General features: G+C 42.0%; 3 protein-coding genes across 10 annotated transcripts in view; 1 reads left to right on the top strand and 2 right to left on the bottom strand.

Annotated features, from left to right (window-relative positions):
* MED12L (mediator complex subunit 12L) overlaps positions 1-27,919 on the top strand; it is a 187,874-nt gene that overhangs the window by 64,675 nt on the left and 95,280 nt on the right. The gene's annotated exons all lie outside the window — the stretch shown is intronic.
* Positions 153-27,095, bottom strand: P2RY14 (purinergic receptor P2Y14). Of its 4 annotated transcripts, none has more exons than XM_081190599.1 (3): positions 26,955-27,095; positions 3,927-4,025; positions 153-1,966 (listed from the first exon to the last, which is right to left on the bottom strand). In XM_081190599.1, exon 3 carries the CDS (start codon positions 1,944-1,946, stop codon positions 933-935), a length of 1,014 nt encoding a protein of 337 aa, XP_081046725.1. In that variant the 5' UTR covers positions 1,947-1,966; positions 3,927-4,025; positions 26,955-27,095; the 3' UTR covers positions 153-932. The 4 variants fall into 4 exon arrangements, with proteins under 4 accessions (XP_081046725.1, XP_081046726.1, XP_081046727.1 ...); XM_081190600.1 differs by lacking the exon at positions 26,955-27,095 and adding an exon at positions 25,228-25,345; XM_081190601.1 differs by lacking the exon at positions 26,955-27,095 and adding an exon at positions 6,471-7,132.
* GPR87 (G protein-coupled receptor 87) lies at positions 10,797-27,095 on the bottom strand. 4 transcript variants are annotated; one of them, XM_081190481.1, is made up of 3 exons: positions 26,955-27,095; positions 13,714-13,840; positions 10,797-11,934 (listed from the first exon to the last, which is right to left on the bottom strand). In XM_081190481.1, exons 2-3 carry the CDS (start codon positions 13,817-13,819, stop codon positions 10,892-10,894), a joined length of 1,149 nt encoding a protein of 382 aa, XP_081046607.1. In that variant the 5' UTR covers positions 13,820-13,840; positions 26,955-27,095; the 3' UTR covers positions 10,797-10,891. The 4 variants fall into 4 exon arrangements, with proteins under 4 accessions (XP_081046607.1, XP_081046605.1, XP_081046608.1 ...); XM_081190479.1 differs by lacking the exon at positions 26,955-27,095 and adding an exon at positions 25,228-25,365; XM_081190482.1 differs by lacking the exon at positions 26,955-27,095 and adding an exon at positions 17,164-17,270.

Here is a 27,919-nt window from a genome sequence, read left to right as displayed (position 1 = left end):
GGTTTTGAAACGGACTTCCGGAACGGATTAAGTTTGAGAACCAAGGTACCACTGTATAACTCTTCCGATAAGGGATTCTTTCTAGCAATACAGCATTTATAAAATTAGATAGATGATAGATAGATAGATGATAGATATTAAATAGCCATTGCTGAAATCCACATTATTTTATTTTTATACAAATTCAAGCACAAAATGCACATAGCACTCATGTTTGTATGACTTTTGCATACAAATATATTAATAAAAAATCGAGGAGCCAAGTGAAACAATCAGTTCATTCACGATAGTGATACAGTTGTCTTTTAAGTCAGCTACAGCTGTCCATATTGTTTAGATTCAGTTGAGGTGTGAGACAGTCAAAGTCACCTTCTTACTGGTTGCAAGAAGTGAAGTGAGGGCTAGCTAAGGGCAGGCTCAGCTTGGTGAGGCAGTGCCCCATTTGCACTCAAGGACCAGCCTCCCATTGGGTCCATCTCAGCATATTGTAAATAGCTTGCTCTCACAGAATCAAAGAATTGTAGAGTTGGCATGCATTCTGATGGTCAACTTGTCCAACCTTCTGCAATGCAGACAACTAAAGTATCCATGTCAGATGGCCATCCAACCTCTGCTTAAAAACCTGCAATGAGGCAAAGTCCACCACCTTCCAGCGGAGTCAGTTCCACTATCGAACTGCTCTTAACTGTCAGAAAGTTCTTTCTGATGTTTAGTCGGAATCTTCTTTCTTGTAACTTGAAGCCATTGTTTCGAGTCCTACCCTCCAGAGCAGGAGAAAACAAGTTGTTTCCCCCCTCTTCTATGTGACAGTCCTTGAGATATTTGAAGATGGCTTTCATAGCTCTTCTCAGTCTCCTCTTTTCCAGGCTAAACATACCCAGTTCTCTCAACTGTTCCCGATAAGACCTGGTTTCCAGACGCTTGATTGGAATTTATGGAATAACTACTGTTTCACAAATCACATTTGACTTTTTAGATCTAGAGTTTTCTAATTCCTCAGACACCTTCAACTTGAGGTGCAATTTTTGGTACAACCTTTCCTTGAAGGGTTGGCAAAGAAATACATAAATAATAGGATCAAGGCAAACATTTGCAGCACACAGGAGCAGAGAAAGTTCCTTTAGGTAAAACAACACCTCTTTTGTTAGGCAGTTATAATGATGTGAAGCAGTTTGACTCAACGTGTATGGGATTCTTACAACATGGTATGGAACAAAGCAAATGATAAATACAAGCATGATGGTGAAAATATTCCGATTGGTTTTTTTCCTTGACCGTTTGGAGTTTTTCCTGAATTTTTGGTGGGATAGATATATTTTCCTTGCTATAGAACTGTAAAAGGCTATTAGGAGTAAAAAGACAGTCCAAAAAATTCCTAAGCAGACGTAGTTCGAAGCCTTGTGCCATTGGACTCCAAGTTCATTTTTGAGGTTCACACAGTTCTTCGAAAGATTTTTGGTAGGATGTTGATTGGTTAAAATTGTATTGGGAAGTGATATCACTATATGAAGTGCCCACACGGCTACGCAGATACACCTGCTACATCGAACAGTATGGAAAGATGTGATGAACTGAGGCTTCACAACTTTGTAGCATCGGTCGAAGCCTATGAGACCAAACAGTGTTATGCTGATATACATATTTAGGTAAAATATGACTGCTGAAAAACGGCAGACGAAAACACTGAGCCGCCAAGATCCAATTTCTGAATCGGCGAAAACTTTAAATGGGAAAGTTAAGCTCATGATGAGGTCAGCAACCACAATGTTCTTGAGATAGACGATAAAACTTGTCTTGCTGGGAATGTACAGAAAGACCCAGGCTGCCACCCCATTCAACAGGATTCCTCCTAGAAAGATCAGACCATAGGCAACTGGAAGAACTTGTTTTCTTATTATCTCATTGAAGCTGCAGGAGTTTCCTAGAGGAGTGCTTGAATTAGGCATCTCTACTGCATTTTCAGTTCCTGTGAGCAGAGAAAGAAAGAGTTATCCACAAGAAGAATCACCTGCAGCAGAATCCCCCCATGTATCTTCCTATATGGCACATGAAGACCACATTCAGGAACATTTTTGCATGGAGCTAAGTCAAATATGTTTCCACAAGAGCAGGAATAGGGAGCCTTTTTCGGCCATTCTTGGGAACTTTCCAGGGGTGGCATTTGCCTGCTGTGGGTATGACCAGAGGCAAAAATGCACAGAGCAATGTTTGTTCAGTATGCTGAAATATAATGTACTTTGCAGCCAGTGTAGGTTTCACATCCACAGGTGCAAACTTTCTGGGCGTTTTTGGGAGCCTAAGCACGAATATTGTCTTGATATTTGCTACTATGAAGAAGTTTGAGTACTATTGCTGTATAAGGGGGGGATAAGAGAACACACAGAATAACATAACTAGTGAAGCTGAGCAGCTGTTGGCGAATGTTTGATGAGTGTACTAAATTGGACCATGGGTCCAATGCAAGACCAAACCATCACCTCTTCTACCAGCAGATGGCAAATGATGATAATAATAAGACTATTATTTATTTTTTATACCTTGCCCATCTGGCTGGGTTTCCCCAGCCATTCTGGGGAGCTCCAAACAATATTAAAAACACAAGAAAACATCAGATATTAAAAACTTGCCTATACAGGGTTGCCTTCAGATGTCTTCTAAAAGTCAGATAGTTATTTATTTCCTTGACATCTGATGGGAGGACACTCCACAGGGTGAGTGCCACTACTGAGAAGGCCTTCTGCCTGGTTCCCTGTAACCTCACTTATCACAGTGAGGGAACCGCCAGAAGGTTCTTGGAGCTGGACCTCAGTGTCCGGGTTGAACGATGGGGGTGGAGACGCTCCTTCAGGTTTACCTATTTAGGTCTTTAAAGGTTAGCACCAGCACTTTGAATTGTGCTCGGAAATGAGCAATAAGATACCATGAGAGGGCTAGCTAAGGTGACAACCTCCCAGATATTACAACTTCCATCAGCTTTGGCTAGCATGTCCACTGTTCAGGGATTATGGGAGCTGTAGTCCAACAAAGCCATTTCCCGTCCCCGGGGAGATGACGTTGTGGGCTGGGAGCAAGCCCTCCCCACGCACATGGGGCAGGATAGCCCCAGCACCATTGGTTGGTCCTCGGCCGCGTCAACCCAAGGATGTCCAATCCGGATGCTCTGGGGGTGTGGCACGGGCTATTTAAACTGCCCACAGCAGAGGACATGTTCCTTTTCTCCCTGCTTGGACAGTTCTCTTCCCCCCTCCCTTAGGTTAGGCTCTTTATCTCCCGACCTTGCTATGGACTTCGGTTGGTCGCCTGTTTTTTAACAGGGGCTTGGTAGGAATTTTTTCCACTTGGCAAATTGGCATTGGCCATTTGGTTTTTCGCCTACCTTGTAGCAATTCATCACAACTTTGTAAGGTTAGGCGGTTAGGCATTGGAGTATTAGGTTGAAGGTGAGGGGAGGTAGTGGCCATCACCTATCCCTCCTATTTCAAGGGTACTCCATTAAAGAAATCCGAGGGGCATGGCCTCTGTCCGAAGCCCCAGACCGGGGGGGGGGGGGCTAGGGCCATGGCACAACCCCTAGCAGTGATCCTGGGGAAGTTCCTAGTTGCTTTGCATCAGCAGGGCTCCCCCTCCTGCTGGTTAACCCTTCCAAGACTCCTGCAGACAGGCAGGAGTCAGATATAGCCAAACCAATACCACTCACATTCTGTAACCAATAAAGTTGTGGCCTTTTTCGCCCATTATCCTAAAATGTCTTTATTCCACTTCCTGGGAGGGTTTGGGACCTTGCCACGCAACATTAACTATCCCTTGTGTAAGAGATTATAAAAGGAATTCTTGCTGGAGTGAGTGTAAATTGCTTTCCTGGAGGGACCACCAAACCTGGAACTGCAGAGTGAAATCTTCAGCGTTGCTGAAATAGCCTTGCTTACCTTATTTTCTTGGATCTTTTATGTTGTCTTGTATATTCACTTGACTGGGGAGGCTTTCCGTTCTAAGGAACACACGGAGTCTGCCATTCTTGGGTAGGTCTGTATGAATAAGAGGGGTGAAAATTTAGCTGTCAGGTAAAAACTGGGATCTTAAATGTGAGAAAAAGATAGTATTTCCTCTTATTTGACATGGCTGGGCAAGTTAAAATACCTTGAGATACACTAAATTTATAGTATGAAGACTTTTACTGCAAATGTATGTTTCCCTCCCTCCCTTGCAAGTGCCATGCGATCTCCCCAATTTGAGAACCCTGGTTGAATATACAGTTCTTGGTTCTGTTGGTACAGCTCTCCCAAAAAATAAGCACTATTGGATCCTGTTGATTTCAAATGGGGTAAATTAAGTGCTTCAGTGGGGTTAACTTTAGCAATTGTGTATAACCTCTATTTCCAGCTTTTACTGTAAGGCAGGGTTCTGCTGCACAGGGCCCTCTTCTGCAGACATTGCTAGACTCTTACTAGAACTTGATAACCCTGTCCATTGATTTTAAACTGCAAAATCAACATTGCCAATTACACGGCCCTCAAGGTGGTAAGAACTGATTTGAAAACGCAACGGGAAGCATTTCCAGTATGGTTCTCAGTACAAAATAAGGTGCCTGCCCTTCATAAAGGAGCTGTAGCAAGACAGAAAAATCCCTGAGTTTATTTGCTTGAGGTTCCTTTTGCTCCCTTTTTTGTCTGCCTTTCTGCTTTCCAGCCTAGCAAACATAAGGTTGGACCCATGATTTATATCCTTTATTTGGACTCCTTCAGGAGGAGATTTTCATCAATTCCCTCTGTCTCTGCAACCCCTTGAAAATGGGCTTTTGAGGGTTGGCGCACCCTCCAGAATAGCATGGGAAAAGGTGGCCAGGGGCTGCTGAGAGAGGCAGACATCAGCAAAATCCCACCCCCCCTTTTCTACCAGTAGGTAATGTCCTGAGTGTAACTTAATCCAGGAAAAACTAGGACTAGTGGGAGCAGGCTGTGGGATTCAACCCATTGCTGTATTCTTACTTTCAGCTCATGGGAAAGGAATTGATAATGGATTTTCAGAAAAGAAACAGAACAGGATTATTATTTTTTGCAACATGTATAACTGAAACATATTCTTATTTGTAAACATTCTGCCATTGCCCTTATTTATGAGGTATGGTAACTGTTTTCTGGTCTCTCCTTTTGAAGATATCTTTAAAAAGCACACATTTTTACATTCACATTATAAGTGCCTACCCAAACAGCAAAGTATCCTGAATGTGTTGGAGCTACAGCTATTCTGTATCAAAATGCAACCAGATTAACATTTCAAATTCTTTTTGAAAAATCCTTAAATTTAAAAACTTTAAATCCTTTGAGAACCCCAAAACACAGAATAAATTGACATAATAATAAAAGAAGCTTTTTCTAACTTCCTCAGAAGCTCATGTGGTGCTAGTTAATACAGGGTGAAATTAGTACAGCATGCAGAGGAGCGTCTTCAGCCCTATGTAAGTTAGGTGAACCTTAGTAAACAGAATAAGCTATTATAAGTACTGAATAGTCCCCTGTTATTCATCTGTGAAATATTGGAGGATGTGACGGAACAATACATTTCATTACTAGAAGCTGCACACTTAAAAAAGTTTTATTGGCTTTCTGCTTCCAATTTTTAAGCTGAGAAAATGACTTGCATTAGGATTAAGCGTTTCCATATGAAGGAGTCTTTAAAAAACAAGCTTATGCTTATTAGAATGCTTCAGTTGCATTTACTTACCAATTTGGAGAGTCCGGTATCCTTTCAAGCTATTAAGTAACTAAAAAATATGTTTCCGAATTCATGCAGGAATAATGCTCCCTGCTATTCCTGCCCTGCCTGGTTTAAAAACCCTGGAACTTCTTGAACTCCAAAATTGGACTTGAAAAAAGCCATTGTTAGTAATGTTTCTTGTTGGTGCCAAGTATGGGTTAAGTGTCAAATGCTGCAGCTGGCCAGCTCTCCTATGCTTCCACGAAGGGCAGATTTGAACTATTTAAGTGACAAACCGCAGACTTTGGCAAAAAAAGAGGAAATGTTGTGAAAGCTGAAATCTTACTTGCTAGCATATAGCCCCTGTAGATTTTTTTTGCCTCACTCTTAGAAGCATTCTATAGAACAGTTAAAAAGAGTTGGCTCCAGTGCTCTGGGAGATGCTGTGCATTTATCTCTGGAAACTGTTCAGTGCAGTTCCACTCTGGGTTGCTGAACTACAGCTCCCATCATTCCTGACCATTTGTCATACTGGCTGGAGCTAATGAGAGTTGGAGTCCAACAACAAATGGAGGGCCACAGGCTACCATCACCCAGATGATTATTTTTACTAGATTTCTATTCCACCCTTCCTCCCGAAGGAACCAAGAGTAGCAAACATCAAAATGTGAAAGCTGTCCAGTAAAACACAATTTAAACATTTCAAAACAACTCAAAACAACCTAAAACATTTAAACACTCACAGCTTCTGAAAACATTAAAAAGCAGTCACGTACCTGCATAATTATTAATTCCGTGTTTGCCACGGCCAGTGTCTATAACCCATCAATTGCCTGGGTAAACAGGAATGATTCTAAATCTGTCCTGGAATTCAGTAGTGAGGGAGACGAGCACCATAACCAGGAAGGGCATTCCACAAATGGGACCACTCCAGAGAAGGCCCTGCCATGGACAAATGGGTTTGCTGCACTCCAGCTTCCTTTTAGTATAATGCAGTGACTGGTGGTTTTGTAGCCGTGCAAGGGAACTTGTGCTCAATTCCTGACTCATTCATACGGTACTTTGAGAAGAAGTCATGACCTTAATAACAGAGTGCTTTCCTTACGTATGAAATTGGAAGTAACTCGGCATTCTTTTTAAAGACAAGAATGAGATCACAATTGGCACAAGATAGTAAACCTTCAAATGAGAATTTCTAGGGAAAGCAGTTTGATTCCTCTTCAACTATACCCGTTCTTTTAGTCAACGGGGAAAACCACCATCTGTTGTGAGCCACTTTGGACAGTGTGGGAAAGAACTTGTGTTTCTAATAAGTTGTGATTGCTGGCATCTTTATAATGACCTTTAAAAAATGTTTTCTAGGGCATTGAAAAACACACAATCAGACATAGAGTATAAATGCAGTTATTAGAAATTCAACTATCATAATTCTTTGCTTCTTTGAAAGCTCTGCTTTTGGATTCTGAAAGAGAACTGTTCTAAGGACACAAAGTAGCCACTGCCACTACGTATATATATTTCTCATGCCAGCTGTTTACATGTGTGAACAACCAGCTTTTGCAAGAATCGCCTGCTTTGTATCCTGTGAGCTGAGAAAAAAAATCACATGCTGTGATTTCTTAAGTTTATGAAAGGGAAGTTGCTTGGGTATTTCACTGCTGATCTAGCCACTTGAACTTCGAAGAAGCCATGGTGGCATATGACCTGAACAAACTCTGAATGGCAAAAAAGAGGGAGTACCTGTATTGTGTCAAGGCAAGGACTTTCTACGTGTGCCTTCCCTATGCTTAGGAAAAAGGAAGATGTTTCCTATTTTGTTAAGACTTATGAGACTTATGATCCTGTGCTGTTTCGTTCTGGTCTGCTTTTTACCTGGAACTATTGGATCAAAATCTTTTTTTAAAAAAGAAAGTTTTTATTCTGTACACAATCAGGTTTCCACTGTGGACTGAACTCAGCACTTTTCTGACCTGATACATTTTATTTTAGTCTCTACACACAATGCATTTCATAAGGCGTACTGGAGAAAGCTCAAGAACTCTGAAGGAAGAGAGCGAGCTTTCACAACCCTTGGCATACAATTCAAGTCCAGTGGACTAACCAATTTAAGGCAGCTGCATGAACCCATTGTTCCCTGCAGACTAATGATGATTATTTTCCAAAGAAGCCCACATAACCAAATGCAAGGTATGGTGCCACTGCATAAACAACATTTCCCCAAGAAACCATTATTCTTATCTGTGGCTGAAACATAACCTTGATATGCAAAACCTGCCTTTATCGACAACTGGCACAAGCCTTGTCAGCATTGGCTGCAATGTTTTTATTCACCCTTGTTATGACTCTGCTGGCTGAAGCTTATGGGAGTTGCGGTCCAGAGGGCACCAGGTTTAGGCTGCCCTATGCTGTCAAAAGCATGTAAGCTATGGTTACCAGATTTTTTTCAATGAATCCGGGGACCCCCTTTTTTTTTTTTTTTGAAGTTGGGTAGCAACAGGGAGTCAGTAGTGGGGAAGGTGAGGCAAAAGACCCTTGGCCCAAGCATACATGCATATTATATAAAGGTGTAAAGCCCTTCTTTTGCACCCTGTGAAACATAAATGCGCAGAGTTTTTTTAAAAAAACTGGGCAACGGTGTGCCGCCCGCCCGTAACTCCTGAGCGTTCCCTGATCTCCTTCCCCCCTCCCTCTTTGTTTTGATAGATCAGGGAAGGCTCGGGAGTCATGGCCCGGGAGAGGTGAGCCTGGTAGTGGCAGCCTCAGCAGCTCAGAGCCAGCCTATTAGTGCAGTTGGCTCTGGCTGGCTTCAGGAGCTGCTGGCTGCCGTGTCACAGAAAAAATGGTGGGCGCCACGGCAGCGAGCAGCTCCAGAAGCCAGCCAGAGCCAACTGCACTAACAGGCTGGCTCCGGGCTGCTGAGGCTGCTGCTGCCACATTTCCCAGGGACAGATTTGCAAATCTGGGGACATTCCAGGGGCAGATTTGCAAATCCGGGTACTGTCCCCGGGAACTGGGGATGTTTGGTAACCCTAATGTAAGCTCCTCAGGGAGAGCAGTTTCCCTCTTAAATACATAGCATTGGAACTAGAACATACAAGACTCGTGTAGCTGCCTGCAAAAGCTGCAGCCTCTCTCCCTTCTCCCACAGTTCCCAGTAATCTCATATTGCATTATGTGGCACTGACAGTGCTCAGAGTTTCCCTGGCCTGTCAGGCAATGAAGTGCAGTGGGAAAACTAGCAGTACAGGGTTGTCACATTAATTTTGCATCACTAGACTTTGCGGTGGGGAAAGGAATAGGAGGCTACTGATTTTATCAGCAGTCACTCTGCTTCCCCTGTCAAATCAGAAAGTTGTATAAGGAGCAGACATCGTCTGACCTCTGCATAAGCAATTCAGGATGAATGCTCAAAGACCTGTTCAACAACACCTGGGGGCCATCAAAGACCTGTTCAACAACACCTGGGGGCCATCAGATTGGGGAAGGACATCAACTGATAAGTCTATGGTTACACACAGAACTATACATAGCCACAGACTCTCACACACCACAATGACCAGTGCACAGCAGCTGTGAAACATGCACATACCATGTTAGGGATAACCAGAAAAGGATTTTTTTTTTAAAGAAACAGGTACTTGCTTCTTTTTACAAATCTATGGTGCAATCCCACTTGGAGTACTGTCTTCAGTTCTAGAAGCTACATCTCAAAAAAAATTAGAAATAAAGGCAAGTAAGGGGAAACATAATTGGAATGTATAAAAATGAATCAGCATGAATCAACAATAGTTTCTTGCCACCTTCTGGTTGTGCAACATAACTACAATACATGAGGTTTAATTTTAAATTGATCATGTTTGGCAGCACCCAGAATTCCATGTGCTAATCTACTGCATTAGATTCTATCACATTAGAGTGTGATAGTTATTAATACTCCTCAGTCAAAACATACTATAAATAAGATTAAGGAGAATGCATCATCCAAATACTATATGGATTTAATTATAGGTTTTTCCTTCAGAAGGAAAGTGAGGCAATTAAAACATAGCTGTCAACTTTTGCCTTTTCTTGCGAGGAATCCTATTTGGAATAAGAGAATTTCCCTTAAAAAAGGGAAAAGTTGGCAGCTATAAATTAAAATGCATCACTGTCACATCTCTTCTGTAGAAACATGTTTACTGTAGTGCAGGAGTGGGCAGAAGATAGAAGAGGATCCGCTAATAGATCTCTGGCTGATATGAAGTAGATTGGCAATGATTTTTTGCTTCCATTTGTTTAACAATGAATCCATTTTTTATGTTGCTGGTCTATATCATAAAGAAGAACATAAGTAACCTACATTCTATCTGTTAACAGCTGCAAGAATGTTAATGACTCAATACTGGCAAGTTACATTACTCCTTTCTTGCAAAGAATGGCTTGATCGAGTTCGGGATTTGTCTATAATAGCAATAGGAGCATCTTATCTAAGAGTGAGAATTGCATGAAAATATAGAAACAAATTCTGGGTAAACTGGTTGCTACTCATATACTATTATGAAGAAAACAATGACCTCCCATGAAAGTGAATTCAAGTAGTTTCTGAGGGTTTGTTATTAAACAATAAATATTGCAATTATACACACACACACACACACACACACACACACACACACACACACACACACAATATTATGTTCTGAAGTATTTTCTTTCTTTCTGGAACCCTTTTGTTGATTATTGATAATAATTGTCATAGAATCATAGAACTGTAGTTGGAAAGGACCACAAGGATCATCTAGTCCAATCCTCTGCAATGCAGGAATCTTTTGCCCAATGTGAGGCTGTAACCCACAACACTGAGATTAAGAGTCTCAAGCTTTACCGACTTAACAGATGTGATTCAGACAGCATTGTTTCAGAAGGCATTGTTTCAGAAGCAATTTTGATTCTGAATATTTAACTTCCTAGTATTGTAACAGAAGCATGTTTTCCTCCACTAGATGGCACAGTACAACATTTGTAATAGTCTAGCCTAGATTACGGTAAATCAAAGGCTTGGTTACTCTGCTATATTCTGCATGGCTCCCTTGTGCGCAGAACAACATGAAAAACAGTGGACATTTGTTATAATCAATCAAAAATACTTTATTATTTACAAATAACAAATATACAGATACAAATACGGGACGGAATGTCCATCTCATTGTCTTCAGCGTCACAGATCAACATATTCATGATATATTCGCACCTCTGATCTTCTAACACTCTGAAGCGATCTAATGCTTTCGCTCCTCGTTCGCATGTTTGATTTCCTAAACATCCTTCTTGAAAATGATCTACACATGAAAAAGTAGATGATTGGATCTAGGCACACGTTGCACGCAGAAAGGAAAAGTGTCACTTCCTTGCAGTAGTACAGGATTTTGTGTGCCGATTCATCCAAAAGTTTATCTAGGTGGCCAAAAATAAAAGGTATTCTGCACAAATGATATGGCAAGAAACACGTGAAAAACACTGCTACGACCACCCTTATGCTTTGGTTGTGCTTCCGTTTGCGACTTGAAGGACTGGTAAATTGTTTGCTTGATTTGTAGATATACTTTGATATTTCAATGTAACATCCTATCAATACTATCAGTACAACGACAAACATGCCGTTGTTGATGTAAATGACAGCTCTGTGCCATTTGACTCCCAGGGAACTCTTTAGCTTTAAGCAGTCGCCTACGTTTTTCCTAGTTGCATGACCATTTGTAAGGATCACATTTGGCAAGGCTAAAAATGCCATGACAATCCAAACACACGCAGACAGAATCTTGGTGAACCTGATGCTGTACATCCTGGAATCCCCAAAGGGTTTCACCACTTTCAGATAACGATCGATGCTAATGAGCCCAAGGAACACAATCGTAGTGTACATGTTGGCGTAGAACAAAACGGTTGAATACCGGCACAGGAAAAAATGGAAGTACCATGGCCCCAGTCTTGAGTCCTGGATGATTTTAAATGGAAATGTCAGGGTCATCATCAAGTCCGCAACCACAATGTTTTTGAGGTAAAAGATAAAGCTGGTCTTGTTTCTGATGTGGAAGAAAATCCATACAGCCAAGCTGTTCAGTAAGATGCTAGCCAGGAATATGACGAGGTAAAGCACAGGTAAGACAATGGTTGTGAATTCATTACTGGTAGAATTCCCAGGTAGATCTTGTGAACAGTTGCCTAAAATACTGTTGCCTTGACCCAGATGTTGATGATGATCTATGGGAATGATGGAAAGAAATGGTCTAAGTTGGTTTAACAATCGTAGCTATTCATACAGAACTATAACAACAATAACGCAATAGTTACCCCCATAATCAAGAGTCACATCCCCCTAATTTATGTGAACAGAAGGAATCCAGAAACTGTTTCTGGATGCACACTCATCTATCACATTTGAGTAACTGTGGAGCATGTAGAAAGGGTGCAATTAGACATGATGGACTACTATGCTACTGAATAGCAGTTGTTTGGGATTAACAACTAGAGGTGGCTATTGCTTTTTGTCTCCGCTTGTGAAGCACCTGGTTAGGCTCTGCTGGAAATGTAGTGCTGGAATGCATAAATATTTGGTCTGATTCAGCAGGGTGGTTCTTAGGAGGTCAGCAGAGTGAGGTTCTACACCTGGTACAGCCAGGGGAGTTACCCTCCTCTTTCAAGAAAATGTTTTTATTACACTGCTGTGTTTGCACGCTACAGAAAAGGGCTTCAGACCACAGCTCCAGCAATGAGGTGGCAGGGCGTGCATGGTTTTAAACTCCGAACAGCAGCCAGCTGCACAAGTATGCTTAGTGATGCCAGTGACTAAGATCCTGTCTGCATGCAAAGGCTTGTTGGGATGAGCCTTCGGAGTCTTATTCAAGGACACAAAAGGGTATTGAAAGGGAGGGGGAAGACTGGAACATAAATATATGCTGTGTTCATAACTCTTAAGACCAGTTCAGCAGCAGAATGAGCTGCCTAAGGAAACTGTAAATTCTCCATTTATTGAAGGTTTGGAAGCAATGAGGCTGCAAGTCGAGTTCAGAGATTGTGCGGGGTAGTGCTAAATCTGTGACAACACAAGAACCACAGATCATCCTGCTCCTGTCTAGCCAAACCTTGGGTCCTGCTTTTTATGCCATTTGTGGTGCAACGCTGCAAGAGAGCCTCCCTTGCTTTAGGAACTCTTTACCCATCAGTTTAGACTGCATCAGGCTTCTAAGTCCTGTGAATCATAGGGTATTTTTGTGGCATGCTGATCATGTAGTGAGGACCACCAGGTGCTTGATTAAATTCCTAATTGCCAGTCTCTAGACTCACGAATGCAGTAGCAGGCTGTAGGTGAGTATCTGCTTGCATGCATACCTGCCAATCAGATCATTGTGCTATTGGCATTGATAGCACTGCTATATTTGTTTGCTTGCCTTTTTTTAAGAGGAGGAGAATATGGAGTCTTCAGTCTAGGGTTGCCCCAAACCTGACACCACAGGCAGTCTCTACTCTTTGGCACTGCCCATGCACTCCAAGCCCAGCAGCAGGAACTGTGTTGAGAGCTCCAAATGCTGGCTGCAGCAGTGTAGCAAGTGGAACTGCATGCATAGTAGTTTTCTGAAAGTGAATGGCATGCGAGCAAGGGTTATCTTCACTAGATTGCGGTGTATATACAGGTATGGTTATCTTTTTTCCCAAATATATTGATAATGAGGAGCTTCATTAGGGGTACTTGTGAATTTTGATTATTAAAGAAAGGATGTGTGTGTGTGAACCAGGGGTAGTTTGTTTATTAGATGGTTCAAGGTTTAAAGACAATGACCTCATGAGCTTGGTTAGAATGCTAAGCAGGAATGGAAATAACCAATGGTTGTTTTTGGGAAGTCTTCTAAATGAACTGCTGTTATGTGAAACTCAACTAACAACGTGGTACTAAAAAGGAGGTACAACTGTATAAATTATTAACTCCTCTCTAAAACAACTGTATCAGGAATTCCTGATTTATTTATTTTTAAAGTCATTTACCTGGAAGCTTCACATATGACATGTTAGACCCCATTATTATTGTTGATTTGCAGGTCAAATGCTTTTCAGGAGACACACTGGTGGCAATTGATCTGGGACACATCATGGGTTGTACAAGTTCTAACGTCTGAAAAATATAGGAAGTGAAAATATTTACAATAGGCAAATACCTCAGTGTCAACAGCAGCATCTTTTAGTTTCTGGCTGAGCACAGAATGATGGCAGCTGTGCTGCAGGACTCGGCTTACTGGACAAAATTATGAACTCAGCTGCATCTTGGCCCTTAAGAGACAACTCAGACATGGCTTTTCTTCCATGGAGTTCAACTTCAAGTAAAGAGGAGATAGGTGTGCACCATCATCTATGAAATGTGTGCATTTGCTTCCTGATGTGTCTTGTGGAAAATGCACTACATGGAAAGGATAGTCTAGCAGGCATGTCCAAAGTCCGTTTCGGGGGCCTAATCTGGCCCACTGGTCGGTTTAATCCGGCCCCTGTGGCAGTTAATTTTCTGAGGTAAAATCCCTCAACAACTTCAATCCTAAAAGTAAGGTTAACAACTTTGGTTGGTCATTTGGTCGGCTCTCACGGCCCTTCACTTCATCAAATCTGGCCCTCTTTCAAAAAAGTTGGGACACCGTTCCTCCCTCATACACACAGAGATTTGTCACTGTGAATGAAAAAGCTAGGACCAGCCCCAATTCTGGAAAAGGCTGCTACAATATCACTGCTCTCTTGGGCAATGCAGCTCTCTGTATAGCTTCTACATGCTCGTGCATTAATTACCAGCTCACTCTGCCACTAGCTTATAGTAGCTGTTGCATTGTAACATGGACTCCCAAAGTAGTAATTATCTGGAGACAGACAGACAATATTTTAAACGACTCCTATGGGTAAATTGTGAGCAACAATGAATGTAGCAACAAGGGCAGGCTATCTTGTGGGCAGGTGGTTGCATGTGAGAGAAACGAAGGTCAATACAGTACTTAATTCATTCCAAGCTAACACAAGTTTATATTTTTCCATTTTAACTACATTTGTACTGCTGCCTGTAGTTTATTAATGCTTTAGCTAAAAGCCTGGGCTTATCATGGATCCTTCAGCATCATCAATGGGATTCAATATAACTGTGTCCTGGTTGCAGACAATTAGCTCTCTATTAAATAAAAGTGATGCCTACCATTCTTGAGTTTCTCACTTTGATCCACCAAAGACCAATTTACTTGATTAGATTTCTTGGGTAATAATCTCTGGATTCCCTTCAGCTTTTGATTGCTTTGCCCTTTCAAGGCAGACAATCAGCAACAAATGACAAGCTGAATGACTAATTTTGACTCACATAATCTTCATCCCCGAGTAAATTAGGTAAAGGTAAAGGTACCCCTGCCCGTACGGGCCAGTCGTGTCCGACTCTAGGGTTGCGCGCTTATCGCACTCAAGAGGCCGGGAGCCAACGCTGTCTGGAGACACTTCCGGGTCACGTGGCCAGCGTGACTAAGCGGCATCTGCCGAGCCAGCACCAGCCCCGCACACGGAAACGCCGTTTACCTTCCCGCTATAAAGCGGTCCCTATTTATCTATTTGCACTTGGGGGTGCTTTCGAACTGCTAGGTAGGCAGGAGCTGGGACCGAACGACGGGAGCTCACCCTGCCGCGGGGATTCAAACCGCCGACCGTGCGATCAGCAAGTCCTAGGCACTGAGGTTTTACCCACAGTGCCACCCGCGTCCCTTAAGAGTAAATTATTATGTAAATAATATTGGGGTTGTTAACTCTGGTGGATGGATTAATGCAAAACACAGTGAAGAGTGAGCAATGTGAGAAAATTAGGCTAGGGAGAGTCATTCAAAATCATCAGAGATAGTTAAATTCAGGAAAATATCCCTGAGAACTTAACTTCTGGATTCTGGCTATGTTAATAAGCTTTTTCTATGTCCATTACCCATGTTTCTTATTATACTATAAACCCTGAGAAGTTCTGTAACGGTTTAGGATTGTGATAACATGTAAACCAATTATAAATAGGGCTTTATTTCCAGCCTCTATCCTTCTTATTTCCGATGTTCCCTCAATCTGTACAATTTATGACCTACCAACCAAATACTGTACAGGAACTATGGTTTATCTGCCTACCCAGAGTTCAGTAAATCTAGTTTTGCTGTTACCTTTCTGGGAATATTGAGCAACTGCAATACTGCCATAAATTGTGGGGAGCTGCACTCATTCGAGTCCCATGGTGGGTTAGCCTGCCCCATTATATAACTGTTTAAATATTTTGGGAGCGTTACAAATAAATTGCATTTCATTTTGTACATGGGTTTGATATGTTTCCTGCAAATAATAAATTAAGATCGCAGATGATTAAAAGTTAGCGACGCCAAGATTTATAAATTTTACACCATATGTAATTATGAACAGAAAATAACCATTTCTAGTCCCAGTGCTAAAATGTGATATACATTTACATTTAATTAACACAAGTAAATGGAGGTCCGTAGCCTAATTTGAACAGGGGCTTCACTTGCCAAACAATATGATAAAATGGCTTCTAAACACAAAAACCTTAAATGGCCTGTTGCAGATAAACAACACTTCCAGTTGCCAGTTTTGTTTCAACCATGTAGTTTTCTTCACATTGACTGTCTCAGAGTGGATCCAGAGTGCACAGCATCTCAGACTTCTCATACCACTTTGAAAAATTCCTTCAGTGAACTGTTTTAAGAGGTCTAAGTAAGAAATCTAGTAAATATGTCCAAGCAAGCAGTGGGCATCACTGAAATATCTACTCATCAACCAGTCGGGTGGGAAATACATTTCCTATCCATTTGTCTCTGTAGGACATAAGAACATAGGACAAGCCTGTTGGATCAGGCCAATGGCCCAGCTATTCCAGTGGCCAACCAGTTGTCTGTGGGAAGTATGCAAGCTGCCCACCTGTGGTTCCCTGTAACTGGGAGGCAAAATATACACATCTTGACTGGTAGCCATTGATAGCTTTGTCCTCCATGAATTTGTCTAATCTTTTCAGCCCCTGAAGTTGGTAGTCATCACTGCATCTTGTAGGAGCAAGTTCCATAGTGCTGTGTAAATAATTACTTTCTTTTATTGGTCCAGAATCTTCCATCATTCTGCATCATTGAATGTCCACGAGTTCTAGTGTTATGAAAGAAAGAGACAAAAACGTTTCTCTATCCGATTTCTTTGTGCCTTTATGCCTTGCAGAATTTTATCGTGCAACCTCTTAACTTTTTTTGTAAACCAAAAAGTCCCAAATGCTGTAACCTTTCTTCTTGGTTTAATTGACTCCACTTTCTACATCTCTCCATTTGGAGGACTGTCCATTGACTCCTCCTGTATGCTTCCTGCTACTTAACCAATTTCTGATCCATAAGAGGGCTTCGCCTCTCATTCCATGACTGTAAAGCTTGCTCAGGAGCCTTTGTGCGGTACCTTGTCAATGAGATGCAGCAATTCAAGCTTCACTTGTGAAAGTGGAGGACCTTGGTTGGACTTCCGTAGGAAACACTTGACTTCATATGCTGTGGTCTATGATGACTCTAAACAAGGAGAAAGCCCCATGATCTCAGCTTGCTGACACAGCTTTTACAGGTAGCAACTTCCTATGTTTCGGCTTCCTCTCTTTCCAGACGCCTCCCCTTTCTGCCCTTCCTTTCTCAACAGAGAGATTTCAAGATGCCTGGAACAATTTCAATATTGGTTTTACCAGCAGCGTGTGCTTATGAAGTCAGAAGACAGTGGTTTACCAAAGCCACTGAAAAAAGGGACAAGTAGCAGTGACTTCAAGTTACAGCAAAGAATATAAAAGTTGGAACAGCAACTGAATCTGAACTGGAAACCCCCACAATGTCATCTGAAGCTATGTACACACTCATTGCACCAAGTGTAATCCTACTAGGAGCACAGGGATTGTAAAGCTTGGCTTCCTGTGTTGTGTGAATGCTTGACATTTTAGATTATTTATAGATACAGACAAAATACAGGATACTAAATGATGTACCCAACATGATGCCTTCCAAGGTGATGTTGGACTACAACTCCCATCATCCTTGACTGTTGGCCTTGCTGGCTGGGGCTGGTGGGGGTTGTAATCAGGAAACTTCTGAAAGGTCCCAGCTTTCCCATTGCTGTACTATACAATGAGCTGGGACGATTGTGTCTTGGATAGACTTAAAACATTTTTTTAAAAGCATCCCTTAAAAACAGCACTTCTCCCCAAAAATGACATTATGTAATCTATAGGTTTTTAAGCCACCTCTGCCAACTCCTAGCAATAACCTTGCTCAATGAGGAGACCTGTGTGAGGCCTTTAACATGTTGGGAGTACTGGGCAGTTGTTCAAGCATGCCCTTGGATTGATCTTCCACTAATGAGCTTTGTCATCTTAAAGCTGTGCTTTCTCATTTGCTCTTTTCGTTAACTGCCAGCGTCCATGGCAGCCGTGGCACTAATTGGGCAATAGCTTCTTCAGTAATGCAAGCAGCACAGTGCTTCCCTTCATGCCCTTGTAGTGAACTCCTGTGAGCCTTAAAGGCATTCATGTCTACTGCATATGATCAGATGGGGACTTCAAAGCATTTCTTAACAGAAGCAAAGTCAGTTTCACTAGCATGGTGTTGTCTTTGTGAAGACTTCCTCTACTCCTCTTTATTAGACTACTACTACTAGTAGTAAGCTGTTAAATTGAAGTTAAACCCTACAACCCACAAACTGTATATGCTTGTTTTTCATTTAACCTTGTGAGAATTATTTTGGAGAGGCAAGAAAATATAATCCAGGTAGAGATGGAATTTTATGTGGAAAGAGAGACCAAAGGCTCATCTAAACTGGTTGCCTTCCCAAAGATGACAGCCAGTGTATGCCTTACATATGAGTATGTTTTATCTTGTTTGAATCTTGCCTTTCTTCCAAGGAGTTCAACATGGCCAACATGGAGCTATTCTATTCTATTTTCAAATCAGGGCTCTAAAGTGGGGGTTCCTAAAATGCTCTGGGGACCACCAATAGTGCATGAACTTCAACCATGAGGAGGCTTATGGTGGTGACTCTGCAGAGTGGTGTTGAATCTGTGTGTGTGTGAAGAATGGTGGGCACAGTAGCTGTGCGCGTGTGAAGAACAGCTGGCATAGTGGCTACTTCATGATTCTTAGAATTTGGTGGTCTGCCTGGAAGGTGAGCAGGATGGAACAGAAGTGATTGGGGAGGAGGCTTTTCCTTAGAGAAATAAAGCCGTGGCTGGTGGCAAGGCAGGGGAAGCAAAACAGGGAGTTAAGTGATCTGCCAAGACCTGAAGCAATTTTCAAGTGGTCCAGGGGAAACCATGTTTGGTAACTACTGCTCTAAAGAGTACATATGATGTAGAAGGTGAATTGCCAAAAGCTAGCTCCAAGTTCAATAAAATAATTGTAGCATCTTACATTGACTTTTAATCCTTTCTTCTTCTAATCCAAGTAATCCTGACCAGGTGTGAACAGACACCTACCCTTAAAAAAACACAACCAAGATATTTTCATGTTGTTGTAAATGTTTTCCTCCTTGCAATTAGGGATGTCGACAGAAGCTTAACGTGGTATTTGTTAACGCTAGAGAGAAAGAGAGAAAAAGCCTGCAATGCTGATCCAGTAAGAACCTCAGTGCAGAGGAATATTTTAAGCCTCATATGTTTTATAGGTTGTGTTGCTACATATTTAGCGTCATTAAAGTACAGCCTCTGCAATAAATATGTGTAAAGTACACACTGCTGCATATCTGGTGCAATTTGTTGTTGTTAATGCTGATGGACTGGTTTGTGTATCTGAGCGACATAGCTAAATTATAGGTTACAGGATACACTGAAATTATGATGAGTTAATAGCATCTAAATTGCTTATGGTGTTGGATCATTTGACCTATATAAAAAAAGCCATCACGGTGACGAAAAACCCTGTATGGAAGCCATACAATGCCCAGTTTGGTTTCTCTTTCCCAGATTGTGTATGACTTTGTTTTCAAGCATCCGACTACATTTAGGTTGTGTTTTACTATTTTAAAAAGGTGCTAAAATGTTGCCATGCTTGAGCCTCGGTACAAATTTCACCACTACAGATGAATGCAGTTTAGCTTTCTTTCTTTTTTAAACGCTGAAAAAATGGCATTGGGATATCCTAAGGCAGGCATAGGCAAACTCAGCCCTCCAGATGTTTTGGGACTACAACTCCCATCATTCTTAGCTAACAGGACCAGTGGTGAGGGATGATGGGAGTTGTAGTGCCAAAAAACATCTGGAGGGCCGAGTTTGCCTATGCCTGTCCTAAGGACTTTTCCTGTGTTTCAGCCATTTTGCCAGGTGTGAGGTAAAGAGATGTATGTAATGAGAAAATCATGATGCTGCTTCCTTTGCAAAGTCTGCCTATCCCATTCAGGCAAAATGACATACACCCTGACAGTCACTCTTTACCAAGAACAGTTTCTATCTTCTGGTTCTTATTCATAAAACCATTGACTTGGATACTAATTAGGCATCCATGAATAGAAGGTCTCATTGATAGAACCATGATTCTGGCAGACAATTCTACCAGCAAAGGTGGGGGTGGAAGAGGAGGCTGCAATTTTTGTTGAGTCCCCTCTGTATCCTGTAGTCCACAGCATCACTCATCATGCAGCTCTGGAGGGTCCCCAACCCTCTAGCACAACTGTTAGGGGGCAGACAGGACTTCAGGAGGAAGAGGGATCCAACAAAAGTAATATCTGTCCCCTCTTCCACTTGCATGATTGGAGTCTCTGATGATTGGACCTTCAGGCAGGGTTCCCCCCTCCTTCCAGTGGTTCCAAACTCAGAATCCTAGCCACTGTCCCCATTCTTGCCCGTTTGTGATGCCTTGATGATTTTTATTTTTTGTTGCTGCTAGTTTTGTCATTCCTCACAGTTTTATGTTTCCGAAGTCTCTAGAAGTTAAAACTCTGAGTGGGTGGATGCATTATCTGTAAATAAGGACATCATGGCAAGGTGAAGAATAGCCTAGCCACATCCACCAGCCAGAGAAGGAGCACCTTCAGAGAGTTTACATTGTCCCCTCATTTTTTGAAAGAACTCTCTGTTCCAACCCTCAGTTGTCTGGGCAATGGAGAGGAGAATGGAAATGTATAATGGCCCTGTCCATCAGCCAGGGGACTGAGGGCTATTGTGTTGTGGGTGTTACAATGGGTTTTGAGATTTGTTTTGTTTTAAATTAACCTGTTTACTTTCCGGCTGCCTTTAGAACCATTCAGAAACAACATTGCACAAGAATCTAGATGCATACCAAATAGACTTGGATCTATTCCCCCCCACCCTGCTCCAATAGTAGGAAAGTTGCCTGAGAAGAGTTCCTGCTCAGGGGATGCTTCCACTAGTGAAAGGTGGAGAGTGGTGGAGAGAGAGGGAGAGAAAGCAACTTTTACAGGCCCTCACCACAGTCCCTTGCACCCTCCAGCAATCTGCAAGCCTCTAAACAATGTCCTGTACCTCTCTGTACTAGTTTGGTTTTCTGATATTCATTTGTGTGTCATGTTTGTTACTTGATGCCCTGGCCTCTTATGAGAGGAAGGCCAGGATAATTTTTTATTTTATTTTAGAAAGAAACACTTAAGTTTAAATTAATAATTATTAATATTTTTAAAGAAATATTAAAGTTATCATTAATTAATGTACTAGATGACCCTCAGGGCCCCTTCCAATTAAATTAGTAAATTTAATACATAGAATCCTAGAATTGTAAATTTACTAATTTAAATACTAAATTATTTAAATTATTATAAAAGAAAATCTGTCTTGGAGTTCTGAACATTATAGGTGGTGATGCTGGGGGCTACAGGGGGAGTTGGCAAAAGTCTTGCTGCCACCTTTTGCCAGTGGAATTTCTCTACTTGATCAAATGCCTTCCAAGGATAGAAGGAGCCCATATACCCCCTTATTTCATGGGAATGTCTGTAGCTCAGTGGTAGAGCATCTGCTTTGCATGCAGAAGATCCCACTTTCAATCCCCAGGGTCTCCAGAATGGGCTGGAAATGTCCCTTGCGTGAAACCCTGGAGAGCCAGTGTCAGTCAGTGAAAATACTGAGCTGAATAAGCCAACAGTGTGACTCAGTGTAAGTCAGCTTCCTATTTTCCTATCCGGTTCCCTTATACAACAAGGGACTTTCCATTTCATGGCCTGCAGTTACTGTGGCATATTCTGAACTGGTAAACCTAAGTGTCCAATACAACACCTGTGCTATCCGTAGCCTTAACAGAAAGAACCACCACCCCCTTGGCTTTTAAATGAGTGGAAGACAGCGTATTGTATTGGAAAATAAATAAATGCAGCTGTTCAGTAAATAGTACTTTAATAATGTATAAGAGTAGTGGCGGGGGAGATTGTGAAGACTCTTTGTAAGAGTACAGGGGAGTCCTAAGCATGTCTTTTGCTTTCATCTGTGTGACCTGCAGCTAGAGGCTATGGAATTATTGGGTTGGTCTCAAGTGTCAAGTTAGATTGGAGATGCAAGGGGAAGGTGTGTAGGTCTCTGAATAATAAAAGTTGAGGTTCCTAGGTAGGAGCCCACTGTGAAGGAGCATAGTGAATCCTGAGACGGGAAAGAGAGGTTGCAGATGTAGGTCACGTCTGACAAGTTAGGAAAGGGGACGTATTGTTAAAATAGGTGTGGACGTTGCTCAGCATTGCATTGTGGGGTGGAGCACAAGACCTGACTAAGGGTGATGGATTCCTAAAATTAACTCTGCAATTAAGAGAAGGAATTCTAGACTTTTTGTTATTTTAATGCACACCTAGCTATTGTTCCAAATGGTCTTTTAATTTTAGTGATTTTCTGTTGGTAGTACAATGAACACAAAGTTGTTTAGCAGGTGAGTTCTTAAGTGTGCGTGTTATGTGCATGTTACCATTTCTAAACAGAGGAATGAAGCAGCTTCTCCTTTCTTCCTACAGACTTCATTTCTGCCTATGTAAACTACCAGGCATGTTTCTCTGATATATTGGAGAGATACTTTCTATTCCTTTATTACCCAACCACATTCCTTGTTCCATTAAAATACCCCTCTCTACTCCATCTGCCCCATTGTCAGAACAGGTACCATTTTAATGCAAAAATAGCACTTGGCCACACCTCTCATTGGTTCTGCTGTGCCTTCTTTGAGTGCGTTTGACTAGCTGGAATGTGTCCTTGAACTGTCCAAGTCTCCTGCAGCCTGGATGGAGTGGGGGGCATAGAAACCTTTGACCTTTGGATGGCTGGAATATCAGCCACTGTATGTAAGAGTTACAGCTGCAGCTCTGCTGACTTTTGCCCTTGGCACCACCATTTTCGGGCTGAAAGTGTTTCTTCACCCCAGGTTACATGAACAGGATTAACTAAACCACTAATTTAATTAAGCTCCAGCATACAGACTGTCCACTCAGCCACTAGGAAGCATGAAGTTGCATTTTTTTTTTTGTGTTAACACATGCCTTTTGCTTTCCTAACATTTTTATATTGCCCTTTCTCTAAGTTGCTCAGGGCACTTCATGTTTCTTCCCCACCCCAATCCCCCCAAATATGGTCATATTTGGGACATAAATCTGAAGAGTTGACTTGGCTGGAGTACAACCCAGTAGCTGTCCTTTGGATAGATTGCCTGGGTGTGCTATTTAAGTGCTTCCAGTCCCCCACTATATACATGAGCATGGGCTTTATAACATGAACACATCACTCCAGTGATGAATGCTGGAGCTGAAATGCCACACTGAGAATCTGGGAAGCTGCCAAGTGATCTGCCCTTAGACATTTGCTTTCAGGCTTAAATAACCGAGCTGCAGGAGCTACAGAAATCTTTGTTTTAAGTCTCCCGCTGGACAGAGACTCCATGATCCCCAGATGATTACTTAGACGGCATTTCAGCATGGCTGGGTAGCTCTGTTAATCAGTGGCTTCTGCAGCTTTGCTTTTGACTTGCAGCTGACATCAGTGGCCGTGAAGGGGGAGAGAATTAACTTCCTGTGTCTAAAGCTGAAAAAGCAGCTATGGAGGGGCAAGGGAGGAGAAGAGATGAGTCAGTTCTTCTAGGGCTCTGTAACAGTCACCCTCAAACGTCTGCGCATCAGAAGCTATCACTGGGACAGCTTTCTGCTTTCTGCCATTTCAGTCAAGCTAGATGTGACCTTGCCAACAAAGGTCCGTATAGTTAAAGCCATGGTTTTCCCAGTAGTGATGTATGGAAGTGAGAGCTGGACCATAAAGAAGGCTGATCGCCAAAGAATTGATGCTTTTGAATTATGGTGCTAGAGGAGACTCTTGAGAGTCCCATGGACTGCAAGAAGATCAAACCTATCCATTCTGAAGGAAATCAGCCCTGAGTGCTCACTGGAAGGACAGACCGTGAAGCTGAGGCTCCAATACTTTGGCCACCTCATGAGAAGAGAAGACTCCCTGGAAAAGACCCTGATGTTGGGAAAGATGGAGGGCACAAGGAGAAGGGGACGACAGAGGACGAGATGGTTGGACAGTGTTCTCGAAGCTGCCAACATGAGTTTGACCAAACTGCAGAAGGCAGTGGAAGACAGGACAGGCGTGCTCTGATCCATGGGGGTCACGAAGAGTCGGACACGACTAAACAACTAAACAACAACAGATGTGATGGGAGTCCCATCCTTATGAAGCAGGGATACCAGGGCACTTTACAGGAAAATGAGTACATGAGGAAGGGGAGAGAAACAACCCACTAACCCTCACTTACTTCACTGTGCTCTCCTGCATTAAGACATTTTCTTAGTTCATGTTCAGTCTTGGAGCCAGGCTAGGGGAGAATGCTGCTTAAAGCAATGGGACGCATGCAGCAAAGTCAGGCAGGGGACAAGAAATGGGCTTCTTTTCCATCCTGTGGGCACTCCTTTTCATGCAAAGAGTAAACCCTCCACACATGCGGACTGAGCAGCCGTGTGGATAAAACTACATGTGACTACACTTAGCCTGTTTGGCTATGAGTAGTTTTGGTTCTGGACAGGGAGGAGCTTTGAACCCCTAATGATGGTTTAAAAAAATTCTAACACTATTTTTTTCTTTAACTTGCAGAAATAGGTAGCACTGGGTAGAGTGCAATACACAGAAACATTTTTTAATTTAAATATTTAGAAGTTTTTGTATCATAACATTTAGCAGTTGCTTTGCTACTAAAAGGTCTTTCCAGAAACCTGGCCTGGATTCTAGAATGGCATTTTGCTGTTCTGCTACCGTTGTAAACTTTACACTTTGTTCACCTGACAAGCTGTGTGTGGGTGTGTGCAACATATAACCTTCAAACTTAAAACAGTGAAGAAATGAAAGATTTTCTATCCAAAGAATCTCCTGTACTTGTCATTCTGCACATTTATCATAAAAGAGTTTTTGCATATTGAATAACTACTAGAATCAGATAACTTACTCTCCTGTGATGCTAATTATACTAAAAATAAAAGCAAGTTAGAATTTCAGGAAAAAAACCAACAAATAAAAAAAGAACTTGCCTCCTCTTCCCATTCTGACATTCTGTAGTGTTCTCTGCACTCCATCGGTCCAGAACAGTTTGTAGTATCATGTTGGATGGACTGGTTCCTCTGTGAACTGAGTAGCATAACATTGCACGGTGCATTTCAGAATGCCAGGGCTCCCTGGGCACCTTGGGAATTGGAGCAACCCAGACAGTGTTGCATGCTACTACACGTACAGAGGACTGTGTGGCTGGTGAGTTAACTCTGCCTAGAGTTCTTTTAGGGTGGGGAGTGGAAGAAAGGCACTTGTGGTTAGGGAACGAAGACTGGTGTGCGTGTGTAACAAGAGGGTTAAACTAAAGGATAAAAAGAGGCTGAAATGAGATGGGAAAGAGAGGCAAAGGTTGAAAGAAGAAAACCCTCAGAAAGCAGAACCTATTAACACTCTGTGTTTGGTTCTCCTCCCACAAACTGTGAGAAATGGGTGCTTTCAAGTGACCCGTTTACTGAGCATCCTGAAACATTTGCAGGGAAATTAGATGTTGGTTATTTAACAAGCATTCATTCCGATTTGTTTAATGTTACATGGTATTGCTTCAGAGCAAGTGTTATCTCACACTTCACACTGTATTTCCCTGTCACCTTCCTTACCACAAAATAAATCCAGTCTTTTGGAGAAGTGGACCCAAGAGCTCCATGTAAACTTTAATTGCACAAACTGAATCTGTCAGTATGTGACAGAATCCCAACAGTGACAGCCTGGAAGCACCCAGTGGCATCTTTCATGCATGCCCACTTCTCTTTCCTCCACCATACAGGCATCCTTAGCTATTTCTCTGCAGCTGCCGCACAAACATTTATGCTCCATACAAGAGCAAAACCAGGCCCATGAAGACTAGTTAGAACTTCAGGATTAGCAGTGGAAGACAGATGAATGACAAAAAAAAAAAAGCATACAAATGAAACCATTTTTGTTATGATTTTGAACGAGTAGCAATGGGGGCAGTTGAAAAAGCATACATTGTCTGATGTACCAAAAAAGCACGCCTGGATTTTGTAAAAGCAATCAGGTACCCTTGTTTCTTTCCAAACAAAGCAATGCATATACCGCAGTATAATCTTGGAAACGTCTCAAGATTTAAAATACGTATAATAAAAGTGATATCAGTTCACATATCTGAAAGACTGGAAACAGGTTGCGTATAAGCTAAGTAGAAAAACTTTAATCTGTTGGCTGCTCTGCATTTATCAGAAATTTAGCTGAACACTCAAATCAATTACTCCAGTTCATGGTGTACTGAGCTGAGGGGCTTTTAATGCCCTTGTTTCTGGTTTTTTCCAGAGATTCCTTGCCTGGCATGTTCTAGCATGAACTTCTTATGCCTCATTAGAGCAATTAAAGAGAATATAAACCCAATGCTACGTTTGCTGAGCAAGACCCAGCAGATCTAAGAAGAACCTTTCAAGTCATTTTTAAAAAAGTTATAGGTTCCTAATTTCATAATTGCCTGTTATACAACATGAGAGTTTAGCCTAGCAACTTTCTTTGTGTGCTGCACAGAAATGTTTTTGTTTTTCAACTTTTGGAACTAGACAAATAAAATCAATCTAGACTAGAGATACAAACCAATGGAAGCCTAAACGTACAAACACCTTGTTTTGACTTCACGCATTTCGCCAAGAACGATTTGAAAATTTGAGGTATTGTTAAAGTACAAGCCTTCTATTTTGCACTCTTTTGAGATAAATATAAAATAAATTACCTGTCATCTGTGTTGCTCTTCATTTGGCTTTTTGTTGTCAATGCTTGTAGCAATGTCTCCAGGGTGCATTATATTCTTCCAAAACATTAAAGTCTTGTTTGCTTTCTCCAGGACAAGAAAAAACACACGTTTTGAACTAAGTATCCGAAGATTCTAAGTAAGGTGGATTTATAAGTTAGACGTAGGGGTAAATCAGGCCCACAATTAAAGCGTGCTGGCTTCCAAGTTCTTTACTCCTGGTCTGAATGGTCTGAGCCAGGAAGAACTTGAGTGACAAGCTGTTTCAGCCTTAGAGGTGACTCATGAGCTAGCGTAGGTGAGATTTGAAAACTTGGGGCTCACTTCCTGGCTCTGCAGTAAAATTAAAGTGACAGACTGTGATTCAGTTGTGATGGCACTGTAAAAGGTTGGAAAACATGTTTTACAGGATGCTTACAGAAGTTATATTTCATACTATTTAATTAAAAAAATAAATAAATTCCGAAAACCAGCAATAATAACAGAACTGCTTCCCCCAACGGCAGATGTTTTGTGATATTGAAAGCAATGGGGAAATTGAGCTGGGAAGTGTGGAACAGTATTTGCTTCATGGAATGAGGTCTAACCCCACCCTGCAAATAGATAGGAATGAATCCTCAATAAATAGCCAGCATCCACTAACCTCCCCACAATCTTTGTGGTGGAAAACATTCAAGATGACCGTTCCGTAAAAAGATGGTGTTGAAGTGACCATAGTCCCTCAGTTGCTAAAAGCATCAATTGTGGACCTTGGCCTCAGTCCTGTATACCTGAAGGAGCGTCTCCACCCCCATTGTTTAGCCCGGACACTGAGATCCAGTGCCAAGGGCCTTCTGGCAGTTCCCTCATTGCGAGAAGTGAGGTTACAGGGAACCAGACAGAGGGCCTTCTCGGTAGTGGCACCCGCCCTGTGGAACGCCCTCCCATCAGATGTCAAGGAAATAAGC

The sequence above is a fragment of the Podarcis bocagei genome (genome assembly GCF_964188305.1).
Source record: "Podarcis bocagei genome assembly, chromosome: 4".
Taxonomy (NCBI): domain Eukaryota; kingdom Metazoa; phylum Chordata; class Lepidosauria; order Squamata; family Lacertidae; genus Podarcis; species Podarcis bocagei.
This window is presented reverse-complemented; position numbering and strand designations above follow the sequence as displayed.

Coding starts and splice junctions, on each gene's coding strand:
- P2RY14 (XM_081190599.1), bottom strand. CDS start 1,946: ATGCCTAATTCAAGCACTCCTCTAGGAAACTCCTGCAGCTTCAATGAG.
- GPR87 (XM_081190479.1), bottom strand. CDS start 25,335: ATGCTACTCAGTTCACAGAGGAACCAGTCCATCCAACATGATACTACA. Junction 13,841..25,227: donor TGTCAGAATGGGAAGAGGAG/GCAAGTTCTTTT, acceptor TATATTTTTCAG/ACGTTAGAACTTGTACAACC. Junction 11,935..13,713: donor GTCATATGTGAAGCTTCCAG/GTAAATGACTTT, acceptor TCATTCCCATAG/ATCATCATCAACATCTGGGT.